Source organism: Halichondria panicea, chromosome 14, assembly GCF_963675165.1.
Source record: "Halichondria panicea chromosome 14, odHalPani1.1, whole genome shotgun sequence".
Classification (NCBI taxonomy): Eukaryota; Metazoa; Porifera; class Demospongiae; order Suberitida; family Halichondriidae; genus Halichondria; species Halichondria panicea.
This window is the reverse complement of record NC_087390.1, coordinates 5,234,788-5,251,201: the sequence shown is the minus strand read 5'-3', so window position 1 is coordinate 5,251,201 and position 16,414 is coordinate 5,234,788. Positions and strand designations below refer to the sequence as shown.

The window sequence follows — 16,414 nt, the reverse complement described above, 5'->3', positions numbered from 1 at the left end:
AGATGCATGTATTATTGCCCTGCACGTGAACGTCCATACATACATGCATATGCACTGTTAATTGATACTCAGCTATATATAGCTAGGGCCTAGGGATATTTCAATTTTGTGATTATCCTATTAACGGTAAATTCTTGCAATGATTCCATCAGACATCAACGTGCGTCACTCAAATAAAAGTGCGTGTATAATGCACAGACTATAAATCATACATTCTAACAGATGGCGATGAAAGAACTCTAGCGAAAACTTGGATAGCCAAAAATCAGTATAATTATAGTGTATACCAGTAGTTTTACGGCCAATCAACTAGTCAAAACACATGCTTATACTATATAGGAAACACATTGATAAAAGGCAATTCCTATGTATAACTGGCACTGAAGAACACCACAGCGATACAGAGCGTGCTTAGAATGCAGGCTGAAACAAGAATCTATTAACAGTAAATTGTTTGTTCACTGATCCCTCATTCCAAACAATTACAGTAGAGTAAGTCGCCGAACTCTGTCAGACATCAAAGTGCGTCAGGTAAAAGGGCGTGTAACGCACAAACAAAACATAATTATTATATTAACAATAACTAGCCTATAGTTATAAACGCTATGTATTAGCGCTTATAGCTAGAATATTGCTGACTCAGCACTTTACAACCTCCAGTGTAGCTCCGCTTTGCAGGGTCGCCTGATTTTGGGAATTGCTCCACTCTGTACTGCACTCTATCTAGATTGTATTCAGCTTGTGTCAGTGTAGTTTGGCAAAAACGGGGATTGGTACGTTCTGACAAAAATCGAAAAATTCGGTAGTTTTTTTAGTTATCACTGCTCGGACTGGAAGCGACTTGGCCTATCCAAGTTTTCGCTGATGGATAATAGGCCCATGGCCATCTGTTAGTGTGTGTAATTAGTTTGAATCAGTCTTGTTTTGTTTGTGCGTTACACGCCCTTTTACCTGACGCACTTTGATGCCTGACGGAGTTCGGCGACTTACTCTATCATGTCCCAGTGGTCTTATGCCTAGGGATATTTGTGATCATCCTATTAACGGTAAATTCTTGCAACGATTCCATCAGACATCAATGTGCGTCACTCAAATAAAAGTGCGTGTATAATGCACAAACCAATAGCCACTTGTTGTGCATAACAAAAAAAACAGGCTGACAGCCTGTGATTGCAAACATTTATGAAGCTAGAGCATGCCAAAAACCCTGCGTGTGTTCATATAGGTCTAGCAGTCTGGTTTCGAAATAAATCTGCAAGAGACACAAGGACTACACTATATATAATAAGATCAATACAAAGTAAGACAATCTTTAAACACATTGGAATAAGGATTATAGGTCATGAAATGAGCCAGTTCAGAGCTAACATATTTTTGATTTACAAACAGAAAGGGGGGCGGGGCTAAAGACAGAGAGAAGAGTTGCAGTAGTACACAGTGTATTCTCTCATGATGGTCATTGGTATGGCCTTACTTCCTTAGCAGAGACAGAGAGAAGAGTTGCAGTAGTACACAGTGTATTCTCTCATGATGGTCATTGGTATGGCCTTACTTCCTTAGCAGAGACAGCGATGGAGACTTGGAGGAGTCTGCAGAAAAAAATTAGAAGAAAATAACAACATGGAGACAGACTATTTAGACATAAAAACTCAATAACTTTGTTCCATCTGGCCTGCAAAGTCAATTTGTAGTTTCTCAGGCTATTATTCCGCAAGCAGGTTGAGGCATTTGATGATAATGATATTCATAGAATTTTAATTGAAAACACACCCCTAACTTCCTCAATAAGCAGAAGTGCATAATTTTTACTAATTAATTTTAGTCATAATTCATGACCAAAAAACCATACAAATTTATAATTTTCTTTTCTTTTAGTGCCTTTAATTGTAAAGCTGACAATTTCCGACTTTTGCATGGCCTCATAACGTTTTTGTTTCTCCTCTTCCCCCTCCCCCCTCTGAGAAAAGGTCTGGCCCAATGTATCTTATTGCGCATGCGCATCACGTTCACGTCTGTCATCTGTTGCCTTTGCTACTAGTATGTTCGAGGTACACTATGAAGACAAGCACTCACTGGTGGCTCTGTTTATTCATTTGCTGGTAAGTTATTATTGCCAATGATTATAGCTTTGGAGGTATCAATAGCTAGATCTACTATACACTAGTCAACTCTGAGTCGTAATTCTGTAGTTATGATCTATATGATCTACACCTCACATTCAAAGCAGTATAATATATATATATAGATCAGGCTAGTGGCTAATCGCTCGAAAGAAGAAAGTTGTGTTGAACCTCAAAACATGATTTTTTTCAGCAATTTATATTCACGTGTATATAGTAGTCATGCTAATGTCTAACCACATCTATAGTGAAGGCAGGAAAGTTAATAGCTTCAAGCTGCTGCTTTAACTTGGAAGCAAACTACAATGTATGTAGTAAATCTTTAACAGAAGTGAGCTACTCCAAATGCACGAGCACAATGTCAGTGGTTCTTGCACAGTATATTAAATTATGTCAAGAAAAGTTTCAACACTTTTTAGACTGCTTTCTTTGTCAAGATTACTATACTATACCATTGGCCAGGTAATTCTTTGAGCATCAGCTTGGCAGCATTAATTGCAACTGCAGGAAAAGCCGGGTAGATGTAATTATTCGATAGTACATCTGTTTCTTAGTATATGGTTAGACCATGTCTGCATGCATAGAGAGAAGCCACTAATATATAGACCACGCATGGTCACACAGAAGCCTGGCAAGTACTCATGTTTGTTATGCTTAAATTACAGGTTTCAACTAGCAAGTGCATCCTTCTTAGAAAAACCAAGGATAAACTTTGTGGGTCGATTCAGAGCAGATGTAGCCACTTTGAACAATGGACCAACAAACTATGAGAACATCATGGAAGGAGGAGAAATTGTGGAAAAATTTAACCCAGGAGGAACAAACACTTTCACAATGATAGACTCTAAAGTCACTTCTGTAGTGCTAGAAAATGGTTTAGCTATTGAAGATGAAATCGTTGGTGAATCGATTGTGATTAATCCCGGGTCCTCTCTTCCGAAGATAACTGCGCTTGATCCAGATCAACAACTTACTTCTAGTATTTATGGGATGAAGTTGGGTGTAAATTGGAGTATGCTAAGCAATAATGCTTTTATTGGAGATTTTGTTCCTTCCGTACTCGAACGTGATAACTGGTTTCGTCGAGCCAACTCCACGGATCCAGATAAGTATTGTACTAACAAGAATGCTTACAAGAAAATCGAGTGCTCAGCAGCACACAGCGTTTCACAACTTGTCAATGTTCAATGGTCTAAACAGTTGACTTCCAATGCTCTCAAATCTTTGAAAGAACGCACACACAAGGACAAAGAAAATGGATACACTCTCTCAATAATGTTAACACTATATAATTACAACAAGGTATTAAAAGAGCCTTGGTTTCTTTACGGCAGCATAGTTGGCAGTATCGGTATTTCGTCAGCTGGTGAGTCCTTATCATTTCCTGAGAACAGAGTTATGAAGGCCATTAATAATTTTCCTTTACCTGTTCCATCTTGGAGCCCATTGTGTGAACTCATTTTCAGTTTTGCTGCTACCACCTACTTTGATGTGTTTGGGTCAACATTGGCAATTGATTTTAGCAACTCCATACCGATCGATACCAACGGAGAATTTTGTCATCTCTACCGACTGTTTGTATGCCTTCTTGTGGATGATCAAGTTACAGTTGAACTTGTTGGTGAGCTTCCTTACATGGAAAAAGACTGGTACAAAATGACATCGGGCATTCAAGATTTTGAACTTACTGATCAGCAATTGAAGTTTGTTCAAAAACGAAAAGTTGTTGCAGTGTTTTTCAAGGCAAAGCCTGTTGAATATAAATTGAAGCAAGGTGATCAATACCCAATCTGCGATAAGAACAATAACACTTTGTCCACTTCAAACTGTGTTTATATTATTCTCAGTGAGGATCCGTACTTAGTAACCCCAATGGACTATACAAATTATATGCTTGAAAAAGGAGACTCTGCTAAAGCTAGAATAAAAGTGAGACACTATGGCGTTCAGCCGAGTGAGAAATTCTCCCTATCCCTCTGTGACGTTAGCCCCAATGGCGATGCTACAAACTCGGACCTTGAGTACACCCGCACACAGACAACAGATGAAGATGGTATTGCCGTATTTTATTTCTTAGCAGGTGATGTTGGAACTCCAAGAAAATATATTGACGGCCAGGTGTTCATATTTAACTATTGTATTTGTGAGCAATGTGAGAAGATGATTTGTAGCCAGCAGTGTTCAGTAAATGTAGGAAACACATTGTCATTCCTTGTGTGGAGCCATATGAAATACAAGAAACCATATTTCTGGGACACACACATAAAACCAATTTTTCTTCAGTACCAGAAACTGTATCCAGCAATGAGTAGCGTTCTGAAACTCGGCGATTATGAAGCTGTAACAAAACCACAAAATATCGATATGATTCTTTTCTCAATGTCTATGGATATCAACAACCCAGGCTACATGCCAGCGTCTAGAGATCTCTCACCTACAAAAAAAGAAATGATCAAAGAGTGGTTGAGAACTGAAGACCACCCTCTAAATTGGGATACTATGATTGAGAAGCAATATGAAGCAAGCAGTTTCTGTAATAGATCCTATTTATTTTATCGCGAGAAGTTGAGAAAGGACAATACAAGACTGGTGATAGAGAAATCGCTGTCTTGGATCAAGAGTTACCCTAAAAATGAGTATGTAGCCATGCTTTTGGATGGTTTAGGAGATTCACTGCCAACGCTTGCAGAATCAGAGATAGCGCAATCCTTTTCTAGAGTTGCCATGGTCACAGCACAATCACATACGCAAACTCTCAGTGATTGCAAAAATGATTTGTTCATAATTGAACGTACTATTGATGTGTTAAAGAATCGAGATCATTTAACGGATTCGTATATTGAAGCTCTGCTTTCTACAGTTCTAAAACTATCTAATGACGATAGCAATTCTTTTCCTAGTTGGTACACAAGCTCTCACTGCTCAAAAAGACAGCTAAAGGAGAACTTACAAACAGCTCTACAATTGGAATTTTCCACTATTCCTCCATACTTAACTGCTCTCTACTCTATCAAGGACGGGTACAATCAAGAGGCGTACGAAATCATACGCTCAGTTGTAATGCAAGAAATGCTTCACATGGTACAAGCGGCCAACCTGCTCATTGCTATCGGTGGACGGCCAGTAATAGACAGTGCACAGGCTGCCCCATCTTACCCCGGGAAGATACCGGGAGGAGTGTTACCTGGTCTCAATGTAACACTTCAGAAAGCATCTCCGAAGTATATTGCTGATGTGTTCATGATGATAGAATTCCCAAATGAACTTGTTTATGAAAACGATTTATCTAACATGGAGAAAGAAGTAAAGTCTCATATGCTTACAATTGGAACATTTTATAAGAACATTAAACAGTGCATGATTGAACTGTATGAGGAAGAAAGAGACACTTTCTTTGACAAAGATGCCAAGCAAATGACTTGGCCTTGGACAGCGCACGAAGATGGTATTAAACTCAGAACTGTGAGCAGCATTGAAGATGCGATTGAAGCCATTAACGTGATAATCGAGGAGGGGGAAGGAACTGAACAGAGAGACCCTACTTATTTAAAGAGTTCTGAACTTGCTCATTTCTTTAAATTTGAAATGCTGGCATGCAAGCATCACCTACGAATATTGCATGATGACGGGCAGTACTTTTACGATTTCCAAGGTGCTGAGATTGAGTTTACACCTGAAGGCATATGGCCGATGCAAGACAACCCGTCATCAAAGAATATCCCCAAAAATTCTCACGTATACCATGAAGCAAAAATATTTCATGACTTGTATCGATCTCTATTAAGGTTACTTCAAGCAGCTTTCAATGGGCGATCAGATGCTATTAAAGAGTCTGTTCCTATTATGTCAAGCATGCAAATCCAAGCCAAGAAGCTGATGGCAATGGAAATGCCTTCTTCCTTACCTGGGGAGCCTAAGCAAACTTGTGGACCTATTTTTGATTATGATTGGCAGAAATAAGAGGAATGCGCATGAATTTTACTATGATTATACCTCCAGTAATTTTTAATTTAGCTATGAATTATACACATGTGATCTGCATAGACATGACAGTTACCAGGTCAAAACATCTAGTCTAGTATAAGAGTGCAAAGCATGCATGTTTGGGGCGAGCATGATGTAATACCCAATTACATCATGCTCGCCCCATATCTATACACACTTGCCTATCTCTGTCTATAAACGGGATAGTGAGGAGGTTACAATGATCAATACTGACCCATTTTTGGTTCCTTCTTTCCCCTTTGGTAACCGCCCAGCCACATCCAATACCCTCATGAAATCCCTTTCCTTTTTCGAACAATGGCTGGAATTTGTTTTTGGCAGCCTTGAAGTATCCACGCCATGCATATATAATATCTCGGGGGTCCTCAAAACTAAGCGCTGAAAACAAGCAAGGGACACAGCCCCTACGACTCACGGTATATAGGGGGAATTTTTTTCATCAATTGACTCAGTTCCTCATCATGCATAACAACAATGTATGCTCCACCACACACTTTGTATGAGCATCAATGTGCCACTCCCCTCAGGACAACTACAAGGATCTGTTTGATGCTACTCTGGTCTACTTGGACTCCTTTGACAACTATGCCAACTTTCAAGATATTTGATGTATATAATTATAACGTTAACGTTAATACTGTAGAAATGAACAACTTATGCATAATTATGAACTCTGTATAGAGTATAATATGAACAGGCCTATACATGTATAAGTAAAGCTATTAACTTCGATTTGTTTAAATGTTGCACAACCATAATTATAGAGCTCTTTATTTGTATACACACCACAGCTGTTTGTATAAAAACACCCTGAAATCAAATGAAGGATTCCAAAATACTGTTACCTATACGTGTTCTTTAGACTTGGACTTTTGGCATCGATCGTTCATAAAACAATCATTCGATATCATTATACCTACTCTTTGCGATTCTGGTTCTGTGCATGCAGCAAAATTTATGCAAAATGTTCATCATGATATAATATGTGTATTGCTATAGCTTTAGCTTTGACACCTTCACCGCGGGCATCAGCACCCGCGGTGTTTTCATTTTACTAGCCTCAATCCCAGGCCGAGTTTTTGCTTTTATAACGGATAGGCGAACAACCAATGTGATAATAATTATTTATAATCCGTAATAATTGTATACATGCGTTACTGTAACAATAAAAACAGTCAAAAGTTGAAAATGAGGAAATAAACAAAGAAAGTGTCATAGTTCGATTGCATGATTACATATTCAGGGGGAACACGCCTCTCCTGAGATACAAGAGTGATATTGTCCGTGTAGACTGGTTTATGCAGAGACGAGTGGCTTCCTCGAATGCACACGATTGAGGAGCGAATGGATACAAATGATAGCCTCAGCCCTGCATCTAAGCCATCCCATTACAGCTGGGTATAGGGGGGATTCAGTTTCTGTCTCCTTTGATGCTATCATGTCAGCGAGCCTATTGTAGAAGGTTGCTGCTTCCTTGCCCATTCCTCCCCAGGTTGAGAGGACTAGGGGTGTGAAGACTCCCCGCTCGATCTCTCTGACCCTTTGTCCTTATTCCGTCTTTTAGCTTGCCAGAACGTACGGTTGCTGTGATTGTAATCTTATTGTGCATGCGCATCACGTTCACTGGACTAGCTACTGTTGCCTTTTGCATGCTTGATGTTCGAGGTGCACTATGAAGACAAGCACTCCCTGGCTCTATTTATTCATTATCTGGTAAGTTATTATTGCTAATGATTGTGGCTTTGGAGGTATCAATAGCTAGAAACTATATCTGTTATACACTGAGTCTTCTGTAGTTATGATCTATTATAAATCTACACCTCACATGCAAATGCGATATGGACAGTAGATTAGGCTAGTGGCTAATCGCTCGAAAGAAGAAAGTTGTGTTGCCTCAAAGCAGGATTTATTTCAGCAATAGTGTATAGTACATGCTAATGACTGACCACATCTAGTGAAGGAAGACATGGAAAGTTAATAGCTTCAAGCTGTTGCTTTAACTTGTAAGCAAAATATAATGTATGTAGATCTTTAACAGGAGTGAGCTGCTCCAAATGCATGATCACAATGTCAGTGGTTTTTACACAGTACATATCGCAACACTTTTTAGACTGCTTCATTTGTCTATACTGTAGTATACCATTGGCCAGGTAATTCTTTGAGCATCAGCTTGGGAGCCTTAATTGCAACCGCAGGAAAAGCCGGGTAGATGTAATTATTCGATGGTACATCTGTTTCTTAGTATAATGTCTGCATGCATAGAGAGAAGCCACTAATATATAGACCATGGTCACACAGAAGCCTGGCAAATACTCATCTTTGTTATGCTTAAATTACAGGTTTCAACTAGCAAGTGCATCCTTCTTAGAAAAACCAAGGATTAACTTTTTGGGTCGATTCAGAGCAGATATAGCCACTTTGAACAATGGACCAACAAACAAAAAAGAAGGAGAAATTGTGGAAAAATTTAACCCAGGAGGGACAAACGCTTTTACACTGATAGACTGCAAAGTCACTTCTGTAGTACTAGAAAATGGTTTAGCTATTGAAGATGAAATCATTGGTGAATCGATCGTAATTAATCCCGAGTCCTCTCTTCCAAAATTAACTGCGCTTGATCCAGATCAAGAAATGACTCCCAGTGTTTATGGGATGAAGTTGGGTGTAAATTGGAGTATGCTAAGCAATGATGCTTTTATTGGAGATTTTGTTCCTTCCGTACTCGAGCGGGATGTCTGGTTTCGTCAAGCCAACTCTACAGATCCAGATAAGCAATGTGCTCACACTAAAACCGTATGCCTAGCAGCCCACAGTGTTTCAAAACTTGTCAATGTTCAATGGTCTAAACAGTTGACTTCCAATGCTCTCAAATCATTGAAAGAACGCACACACAAGGACAAGGAAAATGGATACACTCTCTCAATAATGTTAACACTATATAATTACAACAAGATACCAGAAGAGCCTTGGTTTCTCTACGGCAAAATAGTTGGCAGTATCGGTATTTCGTCAGCTGGTGAGTCCTTATCATTTCCCGAGAACAGAGTTATGAAGGCCATTAATAATTTTCCTTTACCTGTTCCATCTTGGAGCCCATTGTGTGAACTTATTTTCAGTTTCACTACTACGACCTACTTTGATGTGTTTGGGTCAACATTGGCAATTGATTTTAGCAACTCTATACCGATCGATACCAACGGAGAACTTTGTCACCTCTACCGACTGTTTGTATGTATTCTTGTGGATGATCAAGTTACAGTTGAACTTGTTGGTGAGCTTCCTTACATGGAAAAAGACTGGTACAAAATGACATCGGGCATTCAAGATTTTGAACTTACTGATCAGCAATTGAAGTTTATTCAAAAACGGAAAGTTGTTGCAGTGTTTTTTAAGGCAGAGCCTATTGAAAATACTTTGAAGCAAGGTGATCGATACACAATCTGCGATAAAAGCAATAACACTTTGTCCACTTCAAACTGTGTTTATATTATTCTCCGTGAGGATCTGTACTTAGTAGCCCCAATGGACTATACAAATTACAGGCTCGAAAAAGGAGACTCTGCTGAAGCTAGAATAAAAGTGAGACACTATGGCGTTCAGCCGAGTGAGAAGCTGTCCCTATCCCTCTGTGACGTTAGCCCCAATGGCGATGCTACAAACTCTGACCTTGAGTATACCCGCACACAGACAACAGGTGAAGATGGTATTGCCGTATTTTATTTCGTAGCAGGCGATGTTGGAACTCCAAGAAAAGATACTGACGGCCAGGTGTTCGTATTTAACTACTGTATTTGTGAGCAATGTGAGAAGATGAATTGTAGCCAGCAGTGTTCAGTAAATGTAGGAAACACATTGTCATTCCTTGTGTGGAGCCATATGAAATACAAGAAACCATATTTCTGGGACACGCATGTAAAGCCAATATTTTTTCAGTACCAGAAACTGTATCCAGCAATGAGTAGCGTTCTGAAACTCGGCGATTATGAAGCTGTAACAAGACCACGAAATATCGATATGATTCTTTTCTCAATGTCTATGGATATCAACCACCCAGGCTACATGCCAGCGTCTAGAGATCTCTCACCAACAAAAAAAGAAATGATCAAAGAATGGTTGAGAACTGAAGACCACCCTCTAAATTGGGATACTATGATTGAGAAGCAATATGAAGCAAGCAGTTTCTGCAATAGATCCTATTTATTTTATCGTGAGAAGTTGAGAAAGGACAATACAAGACTGGTGATAGAGAAATCGCTGTCTTGGATCAAGAGTTACCCTAAAAACGAGTATGTAGCCATGCTTTTGGATGGTTTAGGAGATTCACTGCCAACGCTTGCAGAATCAGAAATAGCACAATCCTTTTCTAAAGTTGCCATGGTCACAGCACAATCACATACCCAAACTCTCAGTGATTGCAAAGAATGCAAAAATGATTTGTTCATTAGACGTACCATTGATGTGTTAAAGAATCGAGATCATTTAACAGATTCGTATATTGAAGCTCTGCTTTCCACAGTTCTAAAACTATCTAATGACGATAGCAATTCTCTTCCTAGTTGGTACACAAGCTCTCACTGCTCAAAAAGACAGCTGAAAGAGAACTTACAAACAGCTCTACAATTGGAATTTTCCACTATTCCTCCATACTTAACTGCTCTCTACTCTATCAAGGACGGGTACAATCAAGAGGCATACGAAATCATACGCTCAGTTGTAATGCAAGAAATGCTTCACATGGTACAAGCGGCCAACCTGCTCATTGCTATCGGTGGACGGCCAGTAATAGACAGTGCACAGGCTGCCCCATCTTACCCTGGGAAGATACCGGGAGGAGTGTTACCTGGTCTCAATGTAACACTACAGAAAGCATCTCCCAAATATATTGCTGATGTGTTCATGATGATAGAATTCCCAAATGAACTTGTTTACGAAGATACTTTATCTAACAAGGAGAAAGAAGTAAAGTCTCATATGCTTACAATTGGAACATTTTATAAGAACATTAAACAGTGCATGATTGAACTGTATGAGGAAGAAAGAGACACTTTCTTTGACAAAGATGCCAAGCAAATGACCTGGCCTTGGACAGCGCATGAAGATGGTATTAAACTCAGAACTGTGAGCAGCATTGAAGATGCGATTGAAGCTATTAACGTGATAATCGAGGAGGGGGAAGGAACTGAACAGAGAGACCCTACTTATTTAAAGAGTTCCGAACTTGCTCATTTCTTCAAATTTGAAATGCTGGCATGCAAACATCACCTACGAGTATTGCATGATCACGAGCAGTACTTTTATGATTTCCGAGGTGCTGAGATTGAGTTTACACCTGAAGGCGTATGGCCGATGCAAGACAACCCGTCATCAAAGAATATCCTCAAAAATTCTCATTTATACCAAGAAGCAAAAACTTTTCACGACGTGTATCGATCTCTATTAAGGTCACTTCAAGCAGCTTTCGATGGACAACCAGATGCTATTAAAGACTCTATTCCTATTATGTCAAGCATGCAAATCCAAGCCAAGAAGCTGATGTCAATGGAAATGCCTTCTTCCCTACCTGGGCAGCCTCAGCAAACTTGTGGACCCATTTTTGACTATGATTGGCAGAATTAAGACAGGCAGTCTTATTTTACAAATCACATTATACTGGCTGATCGACACGACAGTTATTTAACCTATGTTTTTATTGGTTAATGATGATGGGAAATAATTTATTGATACCATAACCGTGCAGAATTTCGAATAGAAAATTCTTACACACATGTTATAGATACATAATAATTATAAAAATGTTTGTTAAGCTATATCTATTAGTTTCTTTTGTTCAGTTCATGCTAGCTAACTGTCTGATAATAATTATGTATATAATTATACATAAGTGGTAACAGTTTGCTCAGTGGTGACACATTTGCCCTATAACACACGTCATTAATAATATTGACCTTTATTTCTCACATACCATAATCTAAGAGAACAGAGCTCCAACTGCATCAGCGGCCTTAGTATTTAAGGATGTGTCTTCAATGTTCATCTCAGACTAAAATTAGCAGTATTTGCTTTGACAATAAGGAGGCGGGCGAGCGAGTGAACAGAAATTTGTTGTGGGCATGACACCTCACTCGAGGAGGGGAAGTAGTTTTCAGAGGAAAATACTTTAGATTCTAGGATCTGCTCGAACCATTTGACAGACCAATACGATTATCAATATCACAATACCAACTACAAAGGGAATTGTCAACTCACTACGGTTGACCAATCATGTAATTCTTGAAATACACTTTCACAGGAAATGATGCATGCTGCCATATAATTATGGTGGCATAATTATACAAGGGGAAACAGCTTCTTCTTGTAAACATAATAGTTTTATGGGTTTCCGTTACGGTCGTGATTTGTTTGTTGATTTGGCTGGTGTGCAGTGTCAAGCAGAGTCTGGTATTATTAACACTCTTAGGTCGGGTGAGCAAAGGTGCATGGGCAACAAGTCTCCACTATAAGACTCACATAATTATTATTGTTCGATTGAAAGTTGGGCGATTTAAATATCACCAAGTAGCCTTGTGTTGTGTTGTGTGGACTCATTGATTGGGTGGGCTGTGGACAATGCAAGGAAATCTATACAGCAGCACTCTCGGATCTAATCAATGTCTCGAATGTTCCGACGGACTACTATCTGCTTGCTCATAATATTTGAGGGACTATGTTTGTACTGTCTTTTTTCGCATCACCATCACAGAAGGCTTTGCATAAACAAGCCGTGTACTTGTTGGGCCCCCCCGCTATCCCTTTGCCGGTGCATGTGTTCCTCTATTTTGGATGATCCAAAACCTTAAAAAACTTGCTGCTCAATTGTATGACTATATACACTTCCACCTGTTCAATGATATAAATGTATCTCATGATAAGCTGTTGGTGAATGCCAGCAATGCATCTACTTAATTTAGTGGGTATCACTAACACTGAGTCATGAAAATCAATGAATGATAGATCTATATGTTAACTACATACTATTTAATCAAATATCATAGTTTTTTAGTTTCAGTCCGGTGTCTAATAACCTATGTGGTATTTATACAGTGTATATACAGTTCGTTGTGCTCGTTGGTGACACGTTTGTCCCAACACATGACCGATCTCCACAGCAACGTAGGTTGACTTTATATATACGTGTGCTGGTGATTTGCAAGCTCACACAAGACAGTGGATTAGCACAATGTATATTGCAGAGGTAATTTCCAGTTGGACAATATATGCGAGCATAACTACATGATCCTCTGCTGTTGCAATGTACATTGCAGTCTGCGTTGTTAGCGCAATTAATTGTTAAAGAATTACATGAGTAGAGACCAGAACAGCTCACATCACATGACATGCTACTCGAAGGACAGTTTATTGTACCTGATGAACATGATGATGCCCCATTGCAATTCACCTGGCCAATTTCGAAGGTTGAGCTTCTGCATGATGATGATCCACTGCAGTTCATTGAAGTAGCACTCAGTGCTCTTCTGCTGTAACTACAAGCAGAATTACCGCTACAATGTAGTTGTTCTGTAGAAATGTTATTCACACTTTGGCATGATGATGATCCACTACAATTTAGCAATTCTTCAGCATTGAGCAACCTGGCTGCGTAACATGACGAAGAGCCACTGCATTCCAGTTGGTGAGCGTTACTCAAAGTAGCACTATTACATGAAGATGAACCTCTACACTCCAAATGCTGAGCGTTACTCAAAGTTGCACTATTACATGAAGATGAACCTCTACACTCCAAATGCTGAGCGTTACTCAAAGTAGCACTATTACATGAAGATGAACCTCTACACTCCAAATGCTGAGCGTTACTCAAAGTAGCACTATTACATGAAAAGTAACCTCTACACTCCACATGCTGAGCGTTACTCAAAGTAGCACTATTACATGAAGATGAACCACGACAGTGTACTAGGCTGCTCCTTCCAGAATAACCTGTGTATATATATCTGGATTACATCACTCACATGACATGTAAAGAGAGCTCATGCATGCTTACCTTCAGAGCAAGTGAATTGTGAATATTGACACGTTTGCTGGCCAGCACAGTTAATTCTAGACTGTCCATTTCTTGAACAGGAAACGTTGGAGTATTGGCAAGAAGAGTGACCAAGGCAAACGACAATGCAGTCACCACTTTCTCCACATAGTGTATTAGTCCCAAGACATTCATATTGATATTTACTTGCACAGTTTATGTAGCAACCACTTCGGAATCCTCTCTGTGGACAATCAAAAGATGCTTGGTGACAGGCAAAAGGCATTGAACTATTGCAGCTAATGCTACAGTAACCTTGACGATAGCGGCAATCAACAGTCGTGAGTTTACAATTTTTCTGGTTGCAATCAATTAAGCTCCCAATCTCACCTATATATATGAACATAATTATGGTTATTTTGTACTGTAATTATATGTTCACATGCAGTATTCTCATTGAATCAATGCTTGTTGCAACATCACAGATTACTGCCTAAACTTACATGATGTCATGATTCCACTCCATTGTCCAATTTCCTCACCACTGGAGTATACACATTCTCTCTGCTTAGGGCCGATAAGGAGATAACCATTCTGACAAGAGTACGTTGCAATCACAGGGGCAATGTTCCTTGAGCTGAGGATCACACTTCCATGATCCACTGAGTCAAGTGTTGGGCATTGCACTATAAATAATTAAGGTTAATAGCACCAAGATAATTACACTTGCGTAATCTTACCTCTACAAGTTGGAGCTCCTGTTCCACAAACCTAAATCTACTCCCTGTGAAGTGTAGTAATCTTGGTAATAAACACAATGCCTTGTGGCTATTCCCACGAAGAAATAGCCTTGGTTGCATGAATAATTCACTGTAGATCCAATCCCACGATGTACTAGCCCAGGAGTGATAGTGATTGATCTATTCTCGAATTCAGGTAGCTCCGGGCATGCAACTGCAATAACATTATTTTTTTCTTTACTTAAGATGTGACTTACCTTGAAATTCCTTGAAGGCTTGAAAGTCCACTGATGCTATAATCAGAGTAATAGATGCAAGAATGGCAATAATTACCACAATAGTTGCCATAATCCCCCAAAACATTCGGTAGCAAAATTTGCATTGTTGCTCCCGAGAGTTTTGCACAATTCCATGTTCACTTTTAGGTGTCTTCTCATACGTGTGAAGCTCCGGCATGTCGATTTCTTCATATATTTCTTGTTGCCGGCTCTGATCATTTGTGCCTTGATCTGTTTTGAAACCATGGTTTCGTTTCATGTCTTTTAGCTGTTAGTCAAGTCAATTAAGTGCATAAGAAAAAACTGATCTTGAAACTGCACTAATTAAATCATTGTCATGCACTTTTTATAATAGCTATAAGAAGAACACACCTCCATGTCCATAATTAAGAGTGTGTTTATAATCTCAGCACATTTGGAGGAAGGGGGTTGGGAGTCCTGACGTTATATGTCTAATGAGGTTTTAAATATAGCTATGTAATTTGCTAACATTTCCATGACGTTAGAGGGAGTGGAGAGTCGCAATGACTACATAAAATTAATGTTATTTCATGCACTTTCTAATTATACATTATTATAGTCTAGATGATGCTATAATTATGTAATACCAGACAGAGTTATATTCTCGCATCCGTATATGTATGTACTCTGACTATTACTGTATGCCGTGCATGTCCTATACCACATGTTGTTTGTTTGCACATTCTGAAACACTGTTTTCTTGGCAGATGGTACAGTTCAGTTCCTTCACCATATTAAATTTACCCCACTATTGGGCATTAAATTAGCCAAAACAGATGCACTTCATTGCAATATCGATAGTGAAAGTAAACTATTTATATCCGAGGCTATACTGTGCATGGTAAAGCATTTATTATAAGTGCACATTAATTGTAAGATGAATATAATTATACAGATGTCATTTTAGTTAAAAGCTGGTGGCAGCCTATAAGCAATTGTGGACCTCTTTGAATAATTATAATAGTTTCTTTTTGTACTCTTATTATGTATGCTGTTCATTTAAACACTGTAAACTTAGTGATATACAAATTCGGGAAAGTTTGGGTATACTGCCTCAATGGAAAGCTATAGTAGGTAAGCAACAGAATTTCACATTATTCACAAAGAGGAAGAAATTCCCTACGTTTGGATATACAAGACAGTGAGATGGTAGAATGTGATTATTTATATTCATCTCTATTGTGAGAAGATGCGATAATTATATTATGGTTTATTAGTATACTGGGTGATTTT

General features: G+C 39.0%; 2 protein-coding genes and 1 long non-coding RNA gene across 3 annotated transcripts; 2 read left to right on the top strand and 1 right to left on the bottom strand.

Annotated features, from left to right (window-relative positions):
• The first annotated feature begins 2,015 nt into the window (after window positions 1–2,015).
• LOC135347810 (uncharacterized) lies at window positions 2,016–6,175 on the top strand. Its single transcript, XM_064545874.1, has 2 exons — window positions 2,016–2,099; window positions 2,786–6,175. The coding sequence occupies exons 1-2, from the start codon at window positions 2,056–2,058 to the stop codon at window positions 6,078–6,080; spliced, it is 3,339 nt and encodes a 1,112-aa protein (XP_064401944.1). The 5' UTR covers window positions 2,016–2,055; the 3' UTR covers window positions 6,081–6,175.
• A 1,532-nt stretch (window positions 6,176–7,707) lies between these two features.
• Window positions 7,708–11,938, top strand: LOC135347811 (uncharacterized). The gene is made up of 2 exons (XM_064545875.1): window positions 7,708–7,838; window positions 8,465–11,938. Exons 1-2 carry the CDS (start codon window positions 7,798–7,800, stop codon window positions 11,739–11,741), a joined length of 3,318 nt encoding a protein of 1,105 aa, XP_064401945.1. The 5' UTR covers window positions 7,708–7,797; the 3' UTR covers window positions 11,742–11,938.
• An 893-nt stretch (window positions 11,939–12,831) lies between these two features.
• On the bottom strand, window positions 12,832–15,493 carry LOC135348011 (uncharacterized). The gene is made up of 5 exons (XR_010398603.1): window positions 15,140–15,493; window positions 14,883–15,096; window positions 14,646–14,828; window positions 14,164–14,532; window positions 12,832–14,099 (listed from the first exon to the last, which is right to left on the bottom strand). It is a non-coding gene; the product is annotated as an uncharacterized LOC135348011 (long non-coding RNA).
• Between the last annotated feature and the right edge of the window lie 921 nt (window positions 15,494–16,414).

Excerpts from the sequence above, each read along its gene's own strand:
- LOC135347810 (XM_064545874.1), top strand. The coding sequence starts at position 2,056 with ATGAAGACAAGCACTCACTGGTGGCTCTGTTTATTCATTTGCTG. Across the intron at positions 2,100-2,785 it reads CTCTGTTTATTCATTTGCTG|GTTTCAACTAGCAAGTGCAT; the intron begins GTAAGTTATTAT and ends CTTAAATTACAG.
- LOC135347811 (XM_064545875.1), top strand. The coding sequence starts at position 7,798 with ATGAAGACAAGCACTCCCTGGCTCTATTTATTCATTATCTG. Across the intron at positions 7,839-8,464 it reads CTCTATTTATTCATTATCTG|GTTTCAACTAGCAAGTGCAT; the intron begins GTAAGTTATTAT and ends CTTAAATTACAG.